Genomic DNA, 15,493 nt, shown 5'->3' with positions numbered 1-15,493 from the left:
GACTCTTTTCTGAATCTACTGATTACTAACAACCTTTTTATTATTTTTAACTATGATAAGATTTTGTACAGTATACTGCATAAACTAGCCGTTTAGGGCTTCGGGTCAACTGGGAAAAGAGCAAGCTCTCCCCGGTTCAGAGCATCTCTTTTCTCTGCATGGAGTTAGACTTGGTGTCAATGATAGCGCGCCTCACGAAGGAGCGCACGCAGTTGGTGCTGAACTGCCTGAACTTATCCAGGCGACAAATGGTGGTCCCACTGAAGTACTTTCAGAGGCTCTTGGGGCATCCTCAGTGACGGCCACGCCGCTCGGGTTGATGCACATGAGACGCTACAGCACTGGCTCCAGACCCGAGTCCCGAGGCACGCATGGCACCCCGGCACACAGCTGCTGGCTCCTGGAAAGGACCTCACCTGAATTGGCACATCAACTGCCTCGAATTGCTGGTGGTACTGCTCGCCCTGTGGAGGCTATGGCCATTGATTCAGGGCAAGCATGTGTTGATCCGCATGGACAACACCTCGACGGTGGTCTACATAAACTGCCAAGGCAGTTTACACTCCCGTCTGGGGAGGCTCCTTGCAGCCCAAGTGCATCTGTTCCTACGCTCATAGTAGCTTGCCTACACCTGCAGTTCACATGACCAGTTCAGTCATTGTGGCGTTTCGTAATTGGGACTCTGGGTGTCATTTCATTGAGTGACAGAAGGGGAATGTCTCGGTTACTGTCATAACCTCCGTTCCTTGATGGAGGGAACGAGATGTTATGTCCCTCTTGCCACAGACAGAACTTTACCGCTGTAAGGCCAGGACCTTGTCTTGGCTTCTCAATGCAAAACCTGAATGAACTTGCCTGCTATCCTCCCTTTATACCGGTATGTTGGGGTGGCATGCAAATTCAACTCGCCAATTGGCCTTTTCTCAAAGATCTGAAGGTGAGTCACTTCATCGACACAACGTCTCGTTCCCTCCATCAGGGAACGGAGGTTACGATAGTAACTGTGACATTTTGCCTGATGAGACCAGGAAAACCCATCTGCCGTGAATGTCGACAAAGATTTCAAGCCCAAGGGGTAAACACCAGCAACCTCACTAAACACCTTCGGACACATCCCACTGCTTCTGCAGAATACACATGGGTTAGTGCCACTTTATTTAACCTAAATGCTTTATCTTAACATTTACAGATTTACTGTTTCTTAAATAATTCTGAACATTGCACTCATTTATTTTTTTACCAATAACAAATGCATGTTAGTGGTAACTTCTTAAAGTTTGCATTTATGATTAAATCACGTCCGTGAGCCTTGCAATCAAACCGGTGTGTGTGTGTGTGTGTGTGTGTGTGTGTGAGCGTGTATTTATCACTTTGTGGGGACCAAATGTCCCCATAAGGATAGTAAAACCCGAAATTTTTGACCTTGTGGGGACATTTTGTCGGTCCCCATGAGGAAAACAGCTTATAAATCATACTAAATTATGTTTTTTGAAAATGTAAAAATGCAGAAAGTTTTCTGTGAGGGTTAGGTTTAGGGGTAGGGTTAGGTTTAGGGGATAGAATATAAAGTTTGTACAGTATAAAAACCATTATGTCTATGGAAAGTCCCCATAAAACATGGAAACACAACATGTGTGTGTGTGTGTGTGTGTGTGTGTGTGTGTGTGTGTGTGTGTGTGTGCATGGATGGAAACCGAGCGGTGTGTTCAAGAGAACAGTTTTTCATCTGCCATCCTAAATCCATAGAAAAATAACAGCACACCTTGCTGTTCCCTACAGTATTTAGTTTTTGAACTGTGGGCACAGAGTTGTCTGACAAGTTCAGTCCATGATTGAAACCAATGACTTTTCTTTTCCATCTGATTCTCCAATTTGTTTGACAGATTAATTAACCCTCTGGGGTTTGAGGGTGTTTTAGGCCCTGGAGAAGTTTTAACATGCCTTAACATTTGTGCTTTTTTCAGTTGCTTAAAACATATTAATGGATAAAGTCTGATAACACTGTATTCAGCACAAACTGGCTACAATAATATGGGAGCAACATGTGTGTACATGTTTGTATTTTTGAGAAAATTACGTTTATGCGTGGTTTTTGACAAAACAAAAATTGTAAGTAATTGAAATAAGGCCATATAACACATAATAAACATTTGTCCACAAGAATTTTGAGAACTGGATCTTGTAGCCTAGAGTTTTTGCTACAAAATGATGTGAAAACCATCCTGATCACTCATTCATACAAAACAATATAGTAATTGAACTTTTGTAAGACACTTTTAGTGTTAGAAAGGTCATATGCGAGGAGGCGTGAATTAACATGAATATTGACTGTAATTCACATCTGAGGAGACAAAGACCCTCCCCTGGGCCTATCAATGAGGAATGTGACAGAAAGAGAATTAATGTGAGGAGAATTAATGATCAAAACAATTAGTTTTTTTACATAAATACTTTACTTAATTTTAGACCTACACTACTGTTTAAAAGAAGTCTCTTCTGCTCACCAAGACTGCATATATTTGGTCCAAAATACAGTAAAAACATTGATATTGTGAACTCTTTTTACAATTTAAAAGAGCAGTTTTCTATTTGAATATATTGTAAAGTGCAATGTATGATCAAAGCTGAATTTTCAGCATCATTACTGCAGTCTTCAGTGTCACATGATCCTTCAGAAATCATTATAATATGCTGATTTTCTAATATGGGCATATTTGAAGTGCATTTTACTAATTTAACCTGAACAGATATTTGCAAGCACAAGCTTCGTTGATGAAAATGAGGCAGCATAAACACTAGTTAAAACTTAATCTAAACATTCATATTATTTTCATATCATATTACATATCATATTTATATCATACATCATACAATTTAAATACCTGCTTTAACCGTTACATTTAACATTTAAATGTAACTAAAACTTGCTTATTAGGATTTATTTCAAATGTCAATACTCTGAATCCTGGCTGGCAAGTCTGGAAACAGACGCACTAGTAAAATATGTACATGTTTATATAAAATAGCATGTCAACTAATATGTAAGTAAAACTAAATTACTTACTCATCCGAAATTGTTTCCTCGGCTGGATGAAATCTCTCTTCAAAATACAAATGTTCATCAGAGTCACGCCCTTCTTCTGAGGAAAATGTGAACTCTTCGTCACTATCCAGGAGTTTCCTCGCTTGTGTATTGTGCGATCTTCCAAATGCGCAGAAAAGTGAATGAACTTTGTTTTTAAGGCACAGTCGGGGGCGTTTACTATTTGAGTTGATCATCTCAGCACATTAGCGTATGAATAGCGCCCTCTGCCCATGGGTGTGATCAAATTTGGGATAATTCGCTGAGCCAGTAAAAACTGTACATTGCTTTGTTTTATACAGATTACATTGCAGGAGAATATTTGTTTTAAATTTGAATTGTTTTATTTAAAAGTAGACATTTTAAGCTTTCTTTAGACATATGTTTCATGTTTGTGTGATAAGGATTTGCAGAGTTTCAGTTCATTTTTGTGACGTGTTTCAGAAATATGTGCACGAACACAGAGACTGCTGAAAGCACACCCTTTGTATTTTCTTTATTTTACAAAAGCACAAGGTTTTGTTGTTATTGTCAGTGTACACAAATAAAAGTAGACCCTTTATAGTTTCTAATGATGTCTTACAATTATCCGTATGTCCAAAAATGACGGAGTACTTTATGTTGTTTCTGCTGTAATGACGATAAAATCCAGCAGTGTCCGTCGACCACAGAGGGTTAAAAAGAACTGCCTATGCAGAGCACTTTTTATTTTATTTTATTTTTTATAAATTTCAGCTGTTTATGTTTTTTGTGTGCAGTCACTGATCATGTTTACATGCATGAGTTTACACCAATTGTGCTTTATAAGCCAACAACTTGTGTGGTCATGTAAGCACCTTAAATTGTTTAAGCAAAAAAACGATCGGCACACATAGATGTTTGCTCATTACCCTGATTTTGCCTTGCATATCATTCTTATCAGCTTATCCAATGTTCGCAAGTATTGTGCTCATGACTGTTTCTGTTTTGAAGTCAAAAGCAGAGAATAATCCAATGATTTCAAATCTCATGTAAACAGGATTTTCTTACATTATCGTATGTTTTGAAAAAGCTGATTTTTGGTAGTTATCTGCGTATTGGTGTGCATGTGTAATGGGAGCCAGCTTGTACATGATAGCTGTGTGGTACAGTATGTGTAAACCTCACTCCCATTGCCTCAAGAGGTGCACTTGCAACTGACGCTAGATTCTGTAGCCTTTATCCTCCTCGTTAGCACGCCTGCCTCCCATGTCGGCTGCCGCTGGTTCGAATGCCGCTCTGAGCGGGTCGAGCAGGACTGGTTACATGTGTAAGCAATATTTTATTTTGACAATAAATATTTGAATATTTCGTTTTTCATATCTCGTCCAATAAAATTGACCAGCTAAAATGTGAATTTCTGTGTGAGTTTGTGAGTTGGTTTTTTTTTTTTGCCTTGGTGCTGCAGATTCAAAACTGCTGTGAATGATTCCCTCACTCATGTCCCTTGTTTCCCATCATTTGATATGACTAGAGAGCATCACCAGACTGGCTTTTACCATATTCTTGAAACTGAAAACTAGATTAAATTCTAAATGTACAGTATCCCTCCCCAGCTTTCACAGTTCTTCCACAGCACCATCTGAAATTGAAAAAATGGTAAGAGTGGTTTTGTGTTCTCGTTAAAAAGTTAGTCTTGTGTCTCAACGTAATCTCATTTTGTGTGATCCATCATCCTCTCTCTCTCTGTCTCTCTCTCCCCAAACAAAGTTAAAAAAGAAGGAAACGTTGAACAGAGAAGGTATTGATTGAGCCAAGAGAAAGGTCAGAGGTGAATTAAATGTTGATTTGACACCTGGTCAGCGTTCCCTCGCTTTCTGTCTGGAGGGAAGAATGAAGGGTAAATGAAAAAAGAGCAAGGCTGTGTTCTCTCACAACCATTTAATAATGCTGAAATGGGCTGAACCTTCCACTCCATTCACAGGGTGATAGCTTTTCTTGTACCAGCCACTACAGTGTGTTTTTACTAGAAGAGAGAGGTTGCAGGATAAATTGATAGACAGTTAGACAAACCTCAAGCATCATAATGGAAAACATAAACATACTAACGAACCAACGGACAGACAAGTAAGGCCAGAAACATACTCCACGCAACTACACAACAGACACAAAAGATGTGGGCAACGGACTGCAAGCGTGTGATCCTGTTCCACATACTTATGGAAATAGTTCACTCAATAAAGAAAATTCATAATTACATTACATTACAGTGACTCACTTTAAAGCTTTAAAATAATGATCAATGATAGAATATTGCAAAAACTATTTACGAATCAGACAGTTTCATCCCATGTGTTCACTTCCAGGAATATTGGCACAAAAATGGAAGCTGTAGCCACTGGGGCTCTTTTGTTCAATGTTATAAATTGCTTGCAGTTTAAAGCGTGCAGACAAAACACTCTCACGAAATTCATTTTTGCTTGCGATTGGCTGCAGATGCCGCATATCTAGGAACGAAAGCAGTTCTGGTATCTTTTTGATGTCAGGCTTTGACTCTGGCATTTCATAATGACCAGAGAAACTTTTGAGATCCCATGCAATTAGTCTGCTGGTTAGTCCAGTTATGAGTGAATTGAGGCGTGACTTTTTGGAAGTGCATCTAGGATTTTTTCCGGTAAATGTAGTTTATATGTAGTTTATATGTCTTATTAAATAAAAAATAAATATCCACCTCAAGTGAACTTTTCCGTTTATTATGCACATTATGAAGATTTTATTTGCATCTTGGTTTTTCCATGTAGCAATTTTTGGAGTGGTTTATGGAGTGGTGGTGGCGTTGTTGGCTAAAGCCTAGCCCGTAGTGGGCTAAAGCATATGACTGTGAATCAGAAGGTCACTGGTTCGAACCCCACAACCACCGCCATTGTGTCCTTGAGCAAGGCACTTAACTCCAGGTTGCTCCGGGGGAATTGTCCCTGTAATAAGTCCACTGTAAGTCGCTTTGGATAAAAGCGTCTGCCAAATGCATAAATGTAATGTATTTTTATGCGAATACTCACAATTTGCATAAAAAGTGTATGGATTGAAACCAGCTAATGATAAAGCAAGTGCTTACGTGAACATTGTACGAGGATGTCTCATAATTCTCATGAACAAGCTACTGACTTTTTTTAAGATTTTCTCATAAAAATTACTTCTCATGAAATTGAGCTAGCTTAGCTCGAAGTTTGCAAAGCATTCAAATGCATTAGAGTATTTATCCAGCCTAAAACTGGATAGATCAGAATTCTTGTTATGGAACAAACAAATCCATAAATCCAGAAAAACAAACAAAAAAGAAACATTACCGTTCTCAGTTTTTTTCTTTTTTCGGCAGGGTTATGTACTCGCACCTTTGTTTTTCGTATCTCAGTCTGGTATCCTGAGGTGTTTGGGAGTTTGCGTGTGCAGTTTTCCTAACTGTGTTAGAGCTGCATTAAGGATTGAGTAATCTCTTCAAACACAAGTCCTCGCTCACTTTCATTACCCAGCAGCCCTGCCAAGATCTATAGCACTCTGCTGCTCTGTATGAAACCCAGATCTGTCTAATCAATATGCCCCAAGGCTGCAGCGAGAGCAGAGGCTGAGGTGGTTGAATCCTAATTCGATAAAATACGTATTTCTGATTGCTCCTGATGCATGCTGGGCAGGGGTAATTGTAGACAAATTCATCTTAAAGGCCGGTAGCTGAGGATTGCTTTCAATTAGGGATGGACATTCTATTTAGCTGTTTGTGGACCACTGCTCACCTCACACCAAGTCTGAGAAAGGAGGAACACATACATATACACACACTCTGTTCCCTCTGGCACTATAGTGTCTCATCAGAATGTGGTTATTGCACTGAAATGTGCATTTATGATTTGGCAGCAACACAAGCTTTAACTGTAAGTAAAGTTAAAGGGGTGCTTTTAACAGTACAGGCAAGTGATAAAGGTTTAATGGACTCTTAAAATATCCTTGTCTTGTTTGCTTGTCTTATTTTGTGTGCTGAAATAAACTTATGTCCATATATTTGTATTTTATTATGTAGAAGATGACAAGAATCTGTTAAACATTGATTAGCAATGGTTCTTTCCATGTTTGTGTTTGCTGAGTGCTTGAAAACCTTGAATGTTTGCCAGGAAAGTAAAATGTCAGCCATCATTTCTGTCACTTGTATCGTTACTTGCATAAACAATTACTTTTTAAACAGGTTTCCCAAACTCTCATCTTGTCTTTTATTGATCTGATAGTTGTTCCAATTGAAGGTGCTTACATGACCACACACGTTGTTGGCTTATAAAGCATAATTGGTGTAAAATCATGCATGTAAACATGCTCAGTAACTGCACACAAAAAACATGCTACTGATAGAGCCAGTATTTCTGTGTGGTGCTTTTTGAGATGCTTTGAAAACCTCAAAGAGCGACAGTGTTTGCACTCTTCAGGAAGTTAAATGGATAGTTCACCCAAAAATGAAAAGTATTTCAACCCAGATGTGTATTACTTTCTTTCTTCAAAAGAACACAAATAAAGATTTTGGGAAGAATATCTCAGCTCTGTAGGTCCATACAATGCAAATGAATGGTGATTAGACCTTTGTAGCTCAAACAAAACAAAAGAAAAAAAAACATGAAGGAAACATAGAAGTAATCCATATGTCTCCAGTGGTTAAATGTATACCTTCAGAAGCAATATATTAAGGTATGGTTGAGAAACAGATCAAAATGTATGTGGTGCCTGTTTAGTTTCACTTTCATACCTGAAAGTGAAAGTTGAAGTGGAGATTTATAGTAAAAAATAAATAAATAAATGGACTTAAATATTGTCCTGTTTCTCACCAACACCTATTATATCACCTCTGAAGATATGGATTTAAGAACTGTCATATGGATTACTTTTATGTTTACTTTATGTGATTTTTGGAGTTACAAAGGTCTGATCACCATTCACTTGCATTGTATGGACCTACAGACCTAAGATATTTTTCTAAAAATCTTTCTTTGTGTTCTGCAGAAGGAACACAGTCATATGCATCTGGGATGGCATTAAAGTGAGTAAATGATAAGATAATTAAAACATTTTGGTGAACTATTCCCATAATCTGCAAATGGCTTACCAACTATGCAGTATAGTTGTCTTCTGTTTTAAGCTGGGATAGAAGAAAGTGTGTAATTATTTAAAACATCATTCTACCTTTAAGGGGCATTTACACTTATAGCAGTTTTGATGTGTTGGGCTTGTACTAGGATGTGATGTGATGTGGCATTTTGACATTTTGGAAAAATAGGTTAAAGGCAGTAGTTGGGCAGTAGGTTGTCTCTGACCATGGGGGTTGGGGGTGTCCCACTAGCTTGCTCGTTTCACCATCCGACTGGGGCAGTGGCACAAGGACACCCCCGTACCCCCCGTAGACTCATTCATGGTGCAAAGCAGAAATTCATTCATGTATATGAGGGGATTTCTGGTGACATATAGCGACAGTTGCTGATGAGATGACTGTTGGAGAAGTTCCTTTTACTGTTAGCAATTTCATTTTGCTATATGATGTGTCTACCCACACAAAGAAATAAAATAAAAAAATTATGAAAAAAGCATGTCAGAAATTGTTGGCATTCTAAATCAGTTTGATTTATGCAGTGATGATTGTTCATCTTCTTCGTGATTTGATGCATTATGCACTGATGCAATTGATATGCATTTCCCCCTCCAGAATGTTCATTTTTAGTGTCAAGAAAAATATAATTTTTTGTCAAAATAAAATGACATCTTATTTTACCCTATATACCTTCCATTTGTGATCATATTTCTGAAAGCTGTAGCTAGCCAACCAATAACATTAGGGCATCCAGCAATAGGAATGACCATTACTACAACCAACAATATCGCTAAACGGTTTATTACTGTACAGTGTCTGAATGCCCCATTAAAGGTATAACCCTGATGTTGTCTCAAACCCATATGTCAGTCTTTCTGAAAGAACAGAGAGTCAAACAGATAGTTGTCCAAATGCAGTACCATGTTTGACTAATGTTCATTAAGAATTATATTCGTTTTGGAGAGGTTCATCTTCAGTTTGCCGGGTGATGATCCATTGATTTGCTGTCCTTCTCTTCAACAGGGATGTATGGACCAGATACAGGGTGGATGGCGGCTTTTCCTGAGTGTCAGGAGAGAAACCAATCGCCAATCAATATTGCCGACCAGGACACTAAGGTCTCCATGGAGTATCAGGAACTCACGCTGGATGGGTTTGACACAGAGTCGTCCAACAAAACGTCAATGAAGAATACAGGCAAAACTGGTAAATACACACAGTATTAAAGAAATTGTTCAAGCAAAAATGAAAATTCTGTCATCATTTCCTTCACACTCCGGTCATGCCATTGAACCCCTAGTTCTTTTTAGTTCAAAAGACCAAGAAAATATGTATAGTAGTTTATGATATGAAAGTAATGTATTTTGTAATTAATGCACTATACTCCATGTCAAAGCCATATGATAGCATTGTGTGAAGACCAACATGTTGTTATCTTTTATTTCTAGTATTTATATCATTACATTTATTTATTTAATATTTTTAGTGAGGCTTTTGCGTCTTTATTAGAGAGAAATAGTGAAGAGTGACAGGAAAGTTATTGAGAGACATGTTGCTAGCAGGACTCGAACTCTCACAAGCACCAGGGCTCAGCATATTATGTGCACCATTTGCTGCACCACAGCTCTGAATTATATTAAAATACATTTTAAGTTACGCTAAATGGCAGTGTTCCAACTCTCTTGTGAACTTCGTTCTGAACTTTTCTCATCAGAATGCAGTTTTTCTGCTACAGTCCAGCTCCATTAAGCAATTCTGCAGTTGAACATGTTGAGGAAGTAAACACAGACACGATTTTCTCTGCATTTTCCTTCTTAACATAATCCGTGCAGAGGAAGACAAATGTCCTGCTGTTGTTCCATGAATAATGGAGAGCTGCTCTTCTATATATAACTAACATGTGAGTGTTTTATCAGTGAAATAATCACCTGGAACAGAGCGCCACAATAAACCTATAGATGCAGCACCTCCGAATAATGCATGACTCAATCAATGTTTCAAATGTATTTCTCTATGGACAACCAGCATGTAAAGTGAACTTTAAACCTTTTACCTTGAACCTTGCACTTATTAGGGAAGTCCAAGAAAGTAATGTGTGAAAAAGTGACTTTGGCTAGGTTTGAAATGGAATATTATCTTGCTACTCACTGAAAACTGTGCAGTACACTGTATGCTATATATAAAAATATGAAAATATTAAACCGAATGCATTAAAAAACGAAAGTTTCAAACAGTAGTATGATACATTGTTGTTACATGACCTTACTATGTTTGTTACATGATTTCAGTGCAATATTTGTTTTATTCAGCAATTGGTGTCAAGTTAACATTTTGGCAATAAAAGTGATGCATTTATAATCCAATTGTGTATGATCTGTCTTAATTTTTAACAGTCCAATCAAATAATGTACATCCTGTTCAGTCGGGATAAAGTATTCCATGCATACATAAAATGTGCATACTGTGCAGAGTATACGAAGCATATACTGGAAAAAAAAAAGTACGAGTAGTTTGGTTATATTCTGTTCTCAAAATACCAAGTTTCTTTGCGAGTGTGTGTGTGTGTGGGGGGGGGTTACAAACTGGTAATTCCAAGGGTGTTATGCTATAAATGTAGTTTATGAGGGGGGAAAATGCAGAAAGTTTTTTGTGAGTGTTAGATTTAGGGTTATGGGATAGATTCTATAGTTTTTACAGTATAAAAATCCTTATGTCTATGGAGAGTCCTCATAAGGATAGCTGTACCAACATTTTTGTGTGTGTGTGTGTGTGTGTGTGTGTGTGTGTGTGTGTGTGTGTGTGTGTGTGTGTGTGTGTGTGTGTGTGTGTGTGTGTGCGCGTGTGCGTGTGTGTGTGTGTGTGTCTGTTGTTGGACTGTCTAGTGCAGCGAACAAGCTTCTCACAGCCTGCCGCCAAATTAAACTTTAAGAAATTCATGAGATCTTGGAACCTTGAAGAAACATTTGCATTGATCAAGGATTTGCTGGCAGGCGAGGCCTAGTTTTTCACACGCTGCCTTTCCAAGGTCCTGCTGGCTTAGCCATCTAATTCCTGCCTGTTTGTTGAAGCTTGTGAAGCTCAGAGCTGGAATAACTAATAAAACCCATTCTATCTCTCATGTTGTATTACGTCAAAAAATCAACAAAAGACCAAAAAGCTTAAAGATGAGTCAAATGAAGGAACGGTATAGTTGTATAAGTTTAATTGTTTTTCCCAGCCATGTCTGTTTGTGCGCGAGTGTGTCCACTCGTCTTTTGCCCGTGGCACCTCAGAATCACTCCATGTTGCTGTGGTGATGGATTCAGCCTGCCACCAGTTGATTGCTTCAATATCTCGGCAGTTGGACACAAGCCTGTTTCGGTAAGATTACAAGCGAGGCCCCCCGTTTCAGTGGAGCTGATCTTTTAAATAGGACACAAATCTCTTGTGGCAAGAGGGAAGTAAAAATCACTCTGAAATTCAATCAGAAAAGGAAATCTGTCTGACAAAGGCCGTGTTCATTTAACGTTGTACCCATTAATTAAAGTCCAGTCTGGGGGCGAAGACCAAGTTGTGAATTTAAATGCTCTTGGACAGAAAAGCTTTCACTATCAGTTCCCCAGTTTTGTTAAGGCTAGAGTATTATGAAATAACAAAAGGAATCAAAAAAGCAATTTGAAACGGTGTGCGGGGGAGATGTCCTATCTCTGCCAAATTACCACTTAATTTGAGACTTTGCCTTCTGAAGGCGATGGGTACAACAGAAAAGAAGGGCATGTAATAGTCAGTCCACGTCTCTTAAGAAGCTAAATAAATAAATCTTCAAAAGAAAGTAGGGATGAGAATCTTGCAATTTAGATTTTTTTGTTTCCAATTTTGCTAATTGATTCCAGTTCCTTAATAATTAATAATAATATAATAATATCTGTAATACTTTCAAGGATGCACCGTCTGCCTTCAATAGATTCCTATGTACATACTGAACAAAAATACTAAACAAACATAGCAACAATTGGTAGTTCAAGTTGGCCATGACGAAAGTATTGATGGAGGAACCACTCATTCATTGATAGTGTGCCTTGTTATATTGATTCAAGCCTATAACCCTTGTGAATATTTTTATGTTTTTTTTTTAAAGAACTGGTTCATAAGAGACATTTGTTTGTGAAATAGACTGCTCTAGTCACTATATTTAGTTTAGCGTTTCTTTCATGTCTGAGGACGAATGCAGTTGTTCAAGAAGCGTCAATGAAAACCGAGCATCATGCAAATCCTTTGGTTCCAGTATTTTTTGTAATGGAAACTGGAATAAGAGTTCTCAGTTCTAAATTCCCAGCACGTAAAGCAAGTGTCTTCCAAGGTTTTTTTTTTTTTTCATCTTTATTTTTTAGTTAAGAATCATTGGTCCAACTGAATCCCTACATTGCATGTGCTTTATTTACACTGCTTTTGACTTTCTATTTACCCTCTTTCCTTTTCGCTCTGCCTCACAGTGGCAATCTTCCTGAAGGACGATTATTTTGTGAGAGGAGCCGGGCTGCCGGGCCGCTTCAAAGCAGAGAAGGTGGAGTTCCATTGGGGCCAGAGCAATGGTTCTGATGGCTCGGAGCACAGCATCAATGGCAGGAGATTCCCTGTGGAGGTGAGCCCCAGCTAATCTCTCTCCAACGTCTGCTATATCTAAACAACCCAGCTTCACCAGCTCCCAATTAATGCCAGCTTGCATATTGTGAACTATGACACTTTTTTGAAGTGACACTCTTTTGGGGGACTTTCGGGTTCTTTGATTAGCTTGTTCTCAATGTTCTAACAGGGCTAAATTGACAAATTACCCAAGGGTGTGATTCTTTAAATTTTCATTTGTGGCCTTTGTACAACCATGGGGGTTAGCTTGACTGGTTAGCATGGCCCATTATCCCCAGCTGGTAGATGCTATAACTATACCATAATGCTGCCAAAAATCTTTCGCCATTGATGGCCATTCAAAAGTATCCATGTATAGGTTGTGTACTGCCATTGGTCATGCGCAAACCAAGCAACTACCTTTGAGATAAATTAGAATGCTAATTAATAAGTCTTTGAATATATATTAGACCTCCTTAAGTATAACTTCCTCAGATCTCTCAAGTTCAGCTGTGCTTTATCTGAACTTGGTCAGCCTGTCTGTAAAGGGTCAACAGGAAGAATCACGGTACATAAAAGACTAAAGTAGGAGTGGTTGCTATGTCTTACAGAAGAGTGTAGTGGGCGTTTCTCTATCAATTAAACAGGGCATTATGGGCCCGAGCTCTCTCCTGGGCCTGATCACTTGCTGCTTGTGTCTCTTTCTGCAATTCTGATTTATCATTATGGCCATCTGGCAGCTCTCACGAACACTTGAGGCCGGTTTTATCACCAACCCTCAAATATGCAAGTGATCAGATTTTGGCCTGTCTTTCACCCTTAAGTGCGATGAATATTGTTGACTGTGGTTGTCGTGGTTTTATTGCCGCCCACCCGCCAAACCTCATTTAGAGAGTAATATATGTCTGTGGGCCTGCATTAGCATCCCTCGTATTGACAGTTTGATGTGGCTTGGTGTGATGATGTCATCACAGTACAAATCACATTGGCACTTAAGGTCTAGATGTGCATTCCACCATCTTTTCTTTAGCTTTTTAGGGTTTTCCTGTTTATAATTTAAAAATGACAGAGCCCCTTAGAGGACAGGGAAGGAATTTGTTTTCTAAAATAAGTTTGTGTTCCCTCGCAATACATTTTGTGGTTCCTTTTAACAGTTTAGCATTCCCTCGGAATATTTTGGATTCCCTCACACTAGCTTTATCCATCCCTTATTAAAACTGGTTTTACTACAGTAACTATAATTAAAATATGGTATTTTTAGTAAAAGCATGACCACAAAATAGATCATGTTTTATTACAGTAACCATATTTTAACCATGACAATTGTGGTTTAACTAAAGATATAATACAGGAGAACCAAGACTATGGTGATAAAATTATTAATAAAAAAAAAAAAATCTACTTACTTTTTACTATAGTAACACCATGGTTTATTTGTGAACTTTACCATGTTTTTTTCTAAGTTTAAGTACATTGAAATGATGGTCAATTTTCTTAAGGGCATATTTTTTGGTGGAGCCATGGTTCCAAAAAATCACTGTACTTATGCCACAAATGAACCATGGTATTACTATAGTAAAACTGTAGTAACCGCTTATTATTTTGGCAGAATGAATATAATTATATTTCCATAGATGTTTTTTTTTATTATTCATCTATTATACAATGAACAGCAAAACATATACCTACAGATTCAATATTTAACCCACACTCTACACCCCCCCCAGCCAAATCCCCAACCAGACACCCAACAACACCCCAGTGGTCACATAATTATACAGATTATACACAGACACACACAAAAAAAAACACAACAAAAATATATGCTATACACATCCACTACACCTCTCTCTCCACTGTCCCTCACCGAGAGCCCTCCAAAAAGGACATATATTTGCCCCATTTCTCCACAAACAGTTCTAAACTCCCCAGTCTTCTGGATGCCCCCCACTCAAAAGCTGCCACTCTGGCCATCTCTGAACACCACTCCTGAAATGGTGGAGCTCCAGCCGACTTCCAACACCTTAAAAATAATCTGTCTGGCAATCATAATACTAGTTAGGACAGAGGGGCTCTCTCAGGTGGAAGAGACAATGAGCCAAATGTCTGAGACCGAAAGCATAATAATAAAACAAAATCTTGTGTAGGCCTAGCCCACCTTTGTCAATCATGTAACTATGTAACTTATTGCAATGTAATCTTGGACGTTTACCATTCCAAATGAAGGACTTCACTATACTATCAAATTGTTTGAAATAAGAGTGGGGACATCTACAGGGATAGATTGTAGCAGGTAGTTGAATTTTGGAATACAATTAATTTTAATAACATTAATCTTCGAAGCCCACATGAACACATTGCTCGAAAAACTTTTAATTTAGGGGTCAAAATAAACTCTAACTGAATCAGACAAATTTGCTGGGAATAAAATGCCCAAATATTTAATGCCCTGTTTGGGCCACTGAAATGCGCCCGGCTGAAAAGCCGTTACTGGGCAGTACGCTGTCAGAGCCAAAGCTTCGGATTTAGACCAAATGACACTGTATCCTGAGAACTTAGAAAAGTAATTAATAATTCTGTCGAGGCAAGGCATAGATCAGTGAGGTTGGAGATGTATAGCAAAATGTCATCAGCGTAAAGCAAAAGCTTATGCGCCGCACCTCCCGCCACCACCCCTGGAAAATCATCTTCCTTTCTTATCACGGCTGCTAATGGTTCCAGGGCAAGACAGA

General features: G+C 38.5%; 1 protein-coding gene across 1 annotated transcript in view; it reads left to right on the top strand.

The window, feature by feature from the left end:
- Positions 1-15,493, top strand: part of LOC127632505 (receptor-type tyrosine-protein phosphatase gamma-like) — a 364,639-nt gene that overhangs the window by 198,812 nt on the left and 150,334 nt on the right. The window contains exons 3-4 of the mRNA XM_052111116.1: positions 9,183-9,365; positions 12,632-12,780. Of these exons, the coding sequence (XP_051967076.1) occupies positions 9,183-9,365; positions 12,632-12,780 (332 nt within the window). The remainder of the gene's footprint in view (positions 1-9,182; positions 9,366-12,631; positions 12,781-15,493) is intronic.

Source organism: Xyrauchen texanus, chromosome 39 (genome assembly GCF_025860055.1).
Source record: "Xyrauchen texanus isolate HMW12.3.18 chromosome 39, RBS_HiC_50CHRs, whole genome shotgun sequence".
In the NCBI taxonomy this organism is placed as follows: domain Eukaryota; kingdom Metazoa; phylum Chordata; class Actinopteri; order Cypriniformes; family Catostomidae; genus Xyrauchen; species Xyrauchen texanus.
This window is presented reverse-complemented; position numbering and strand designations above follow the sequence as displayed.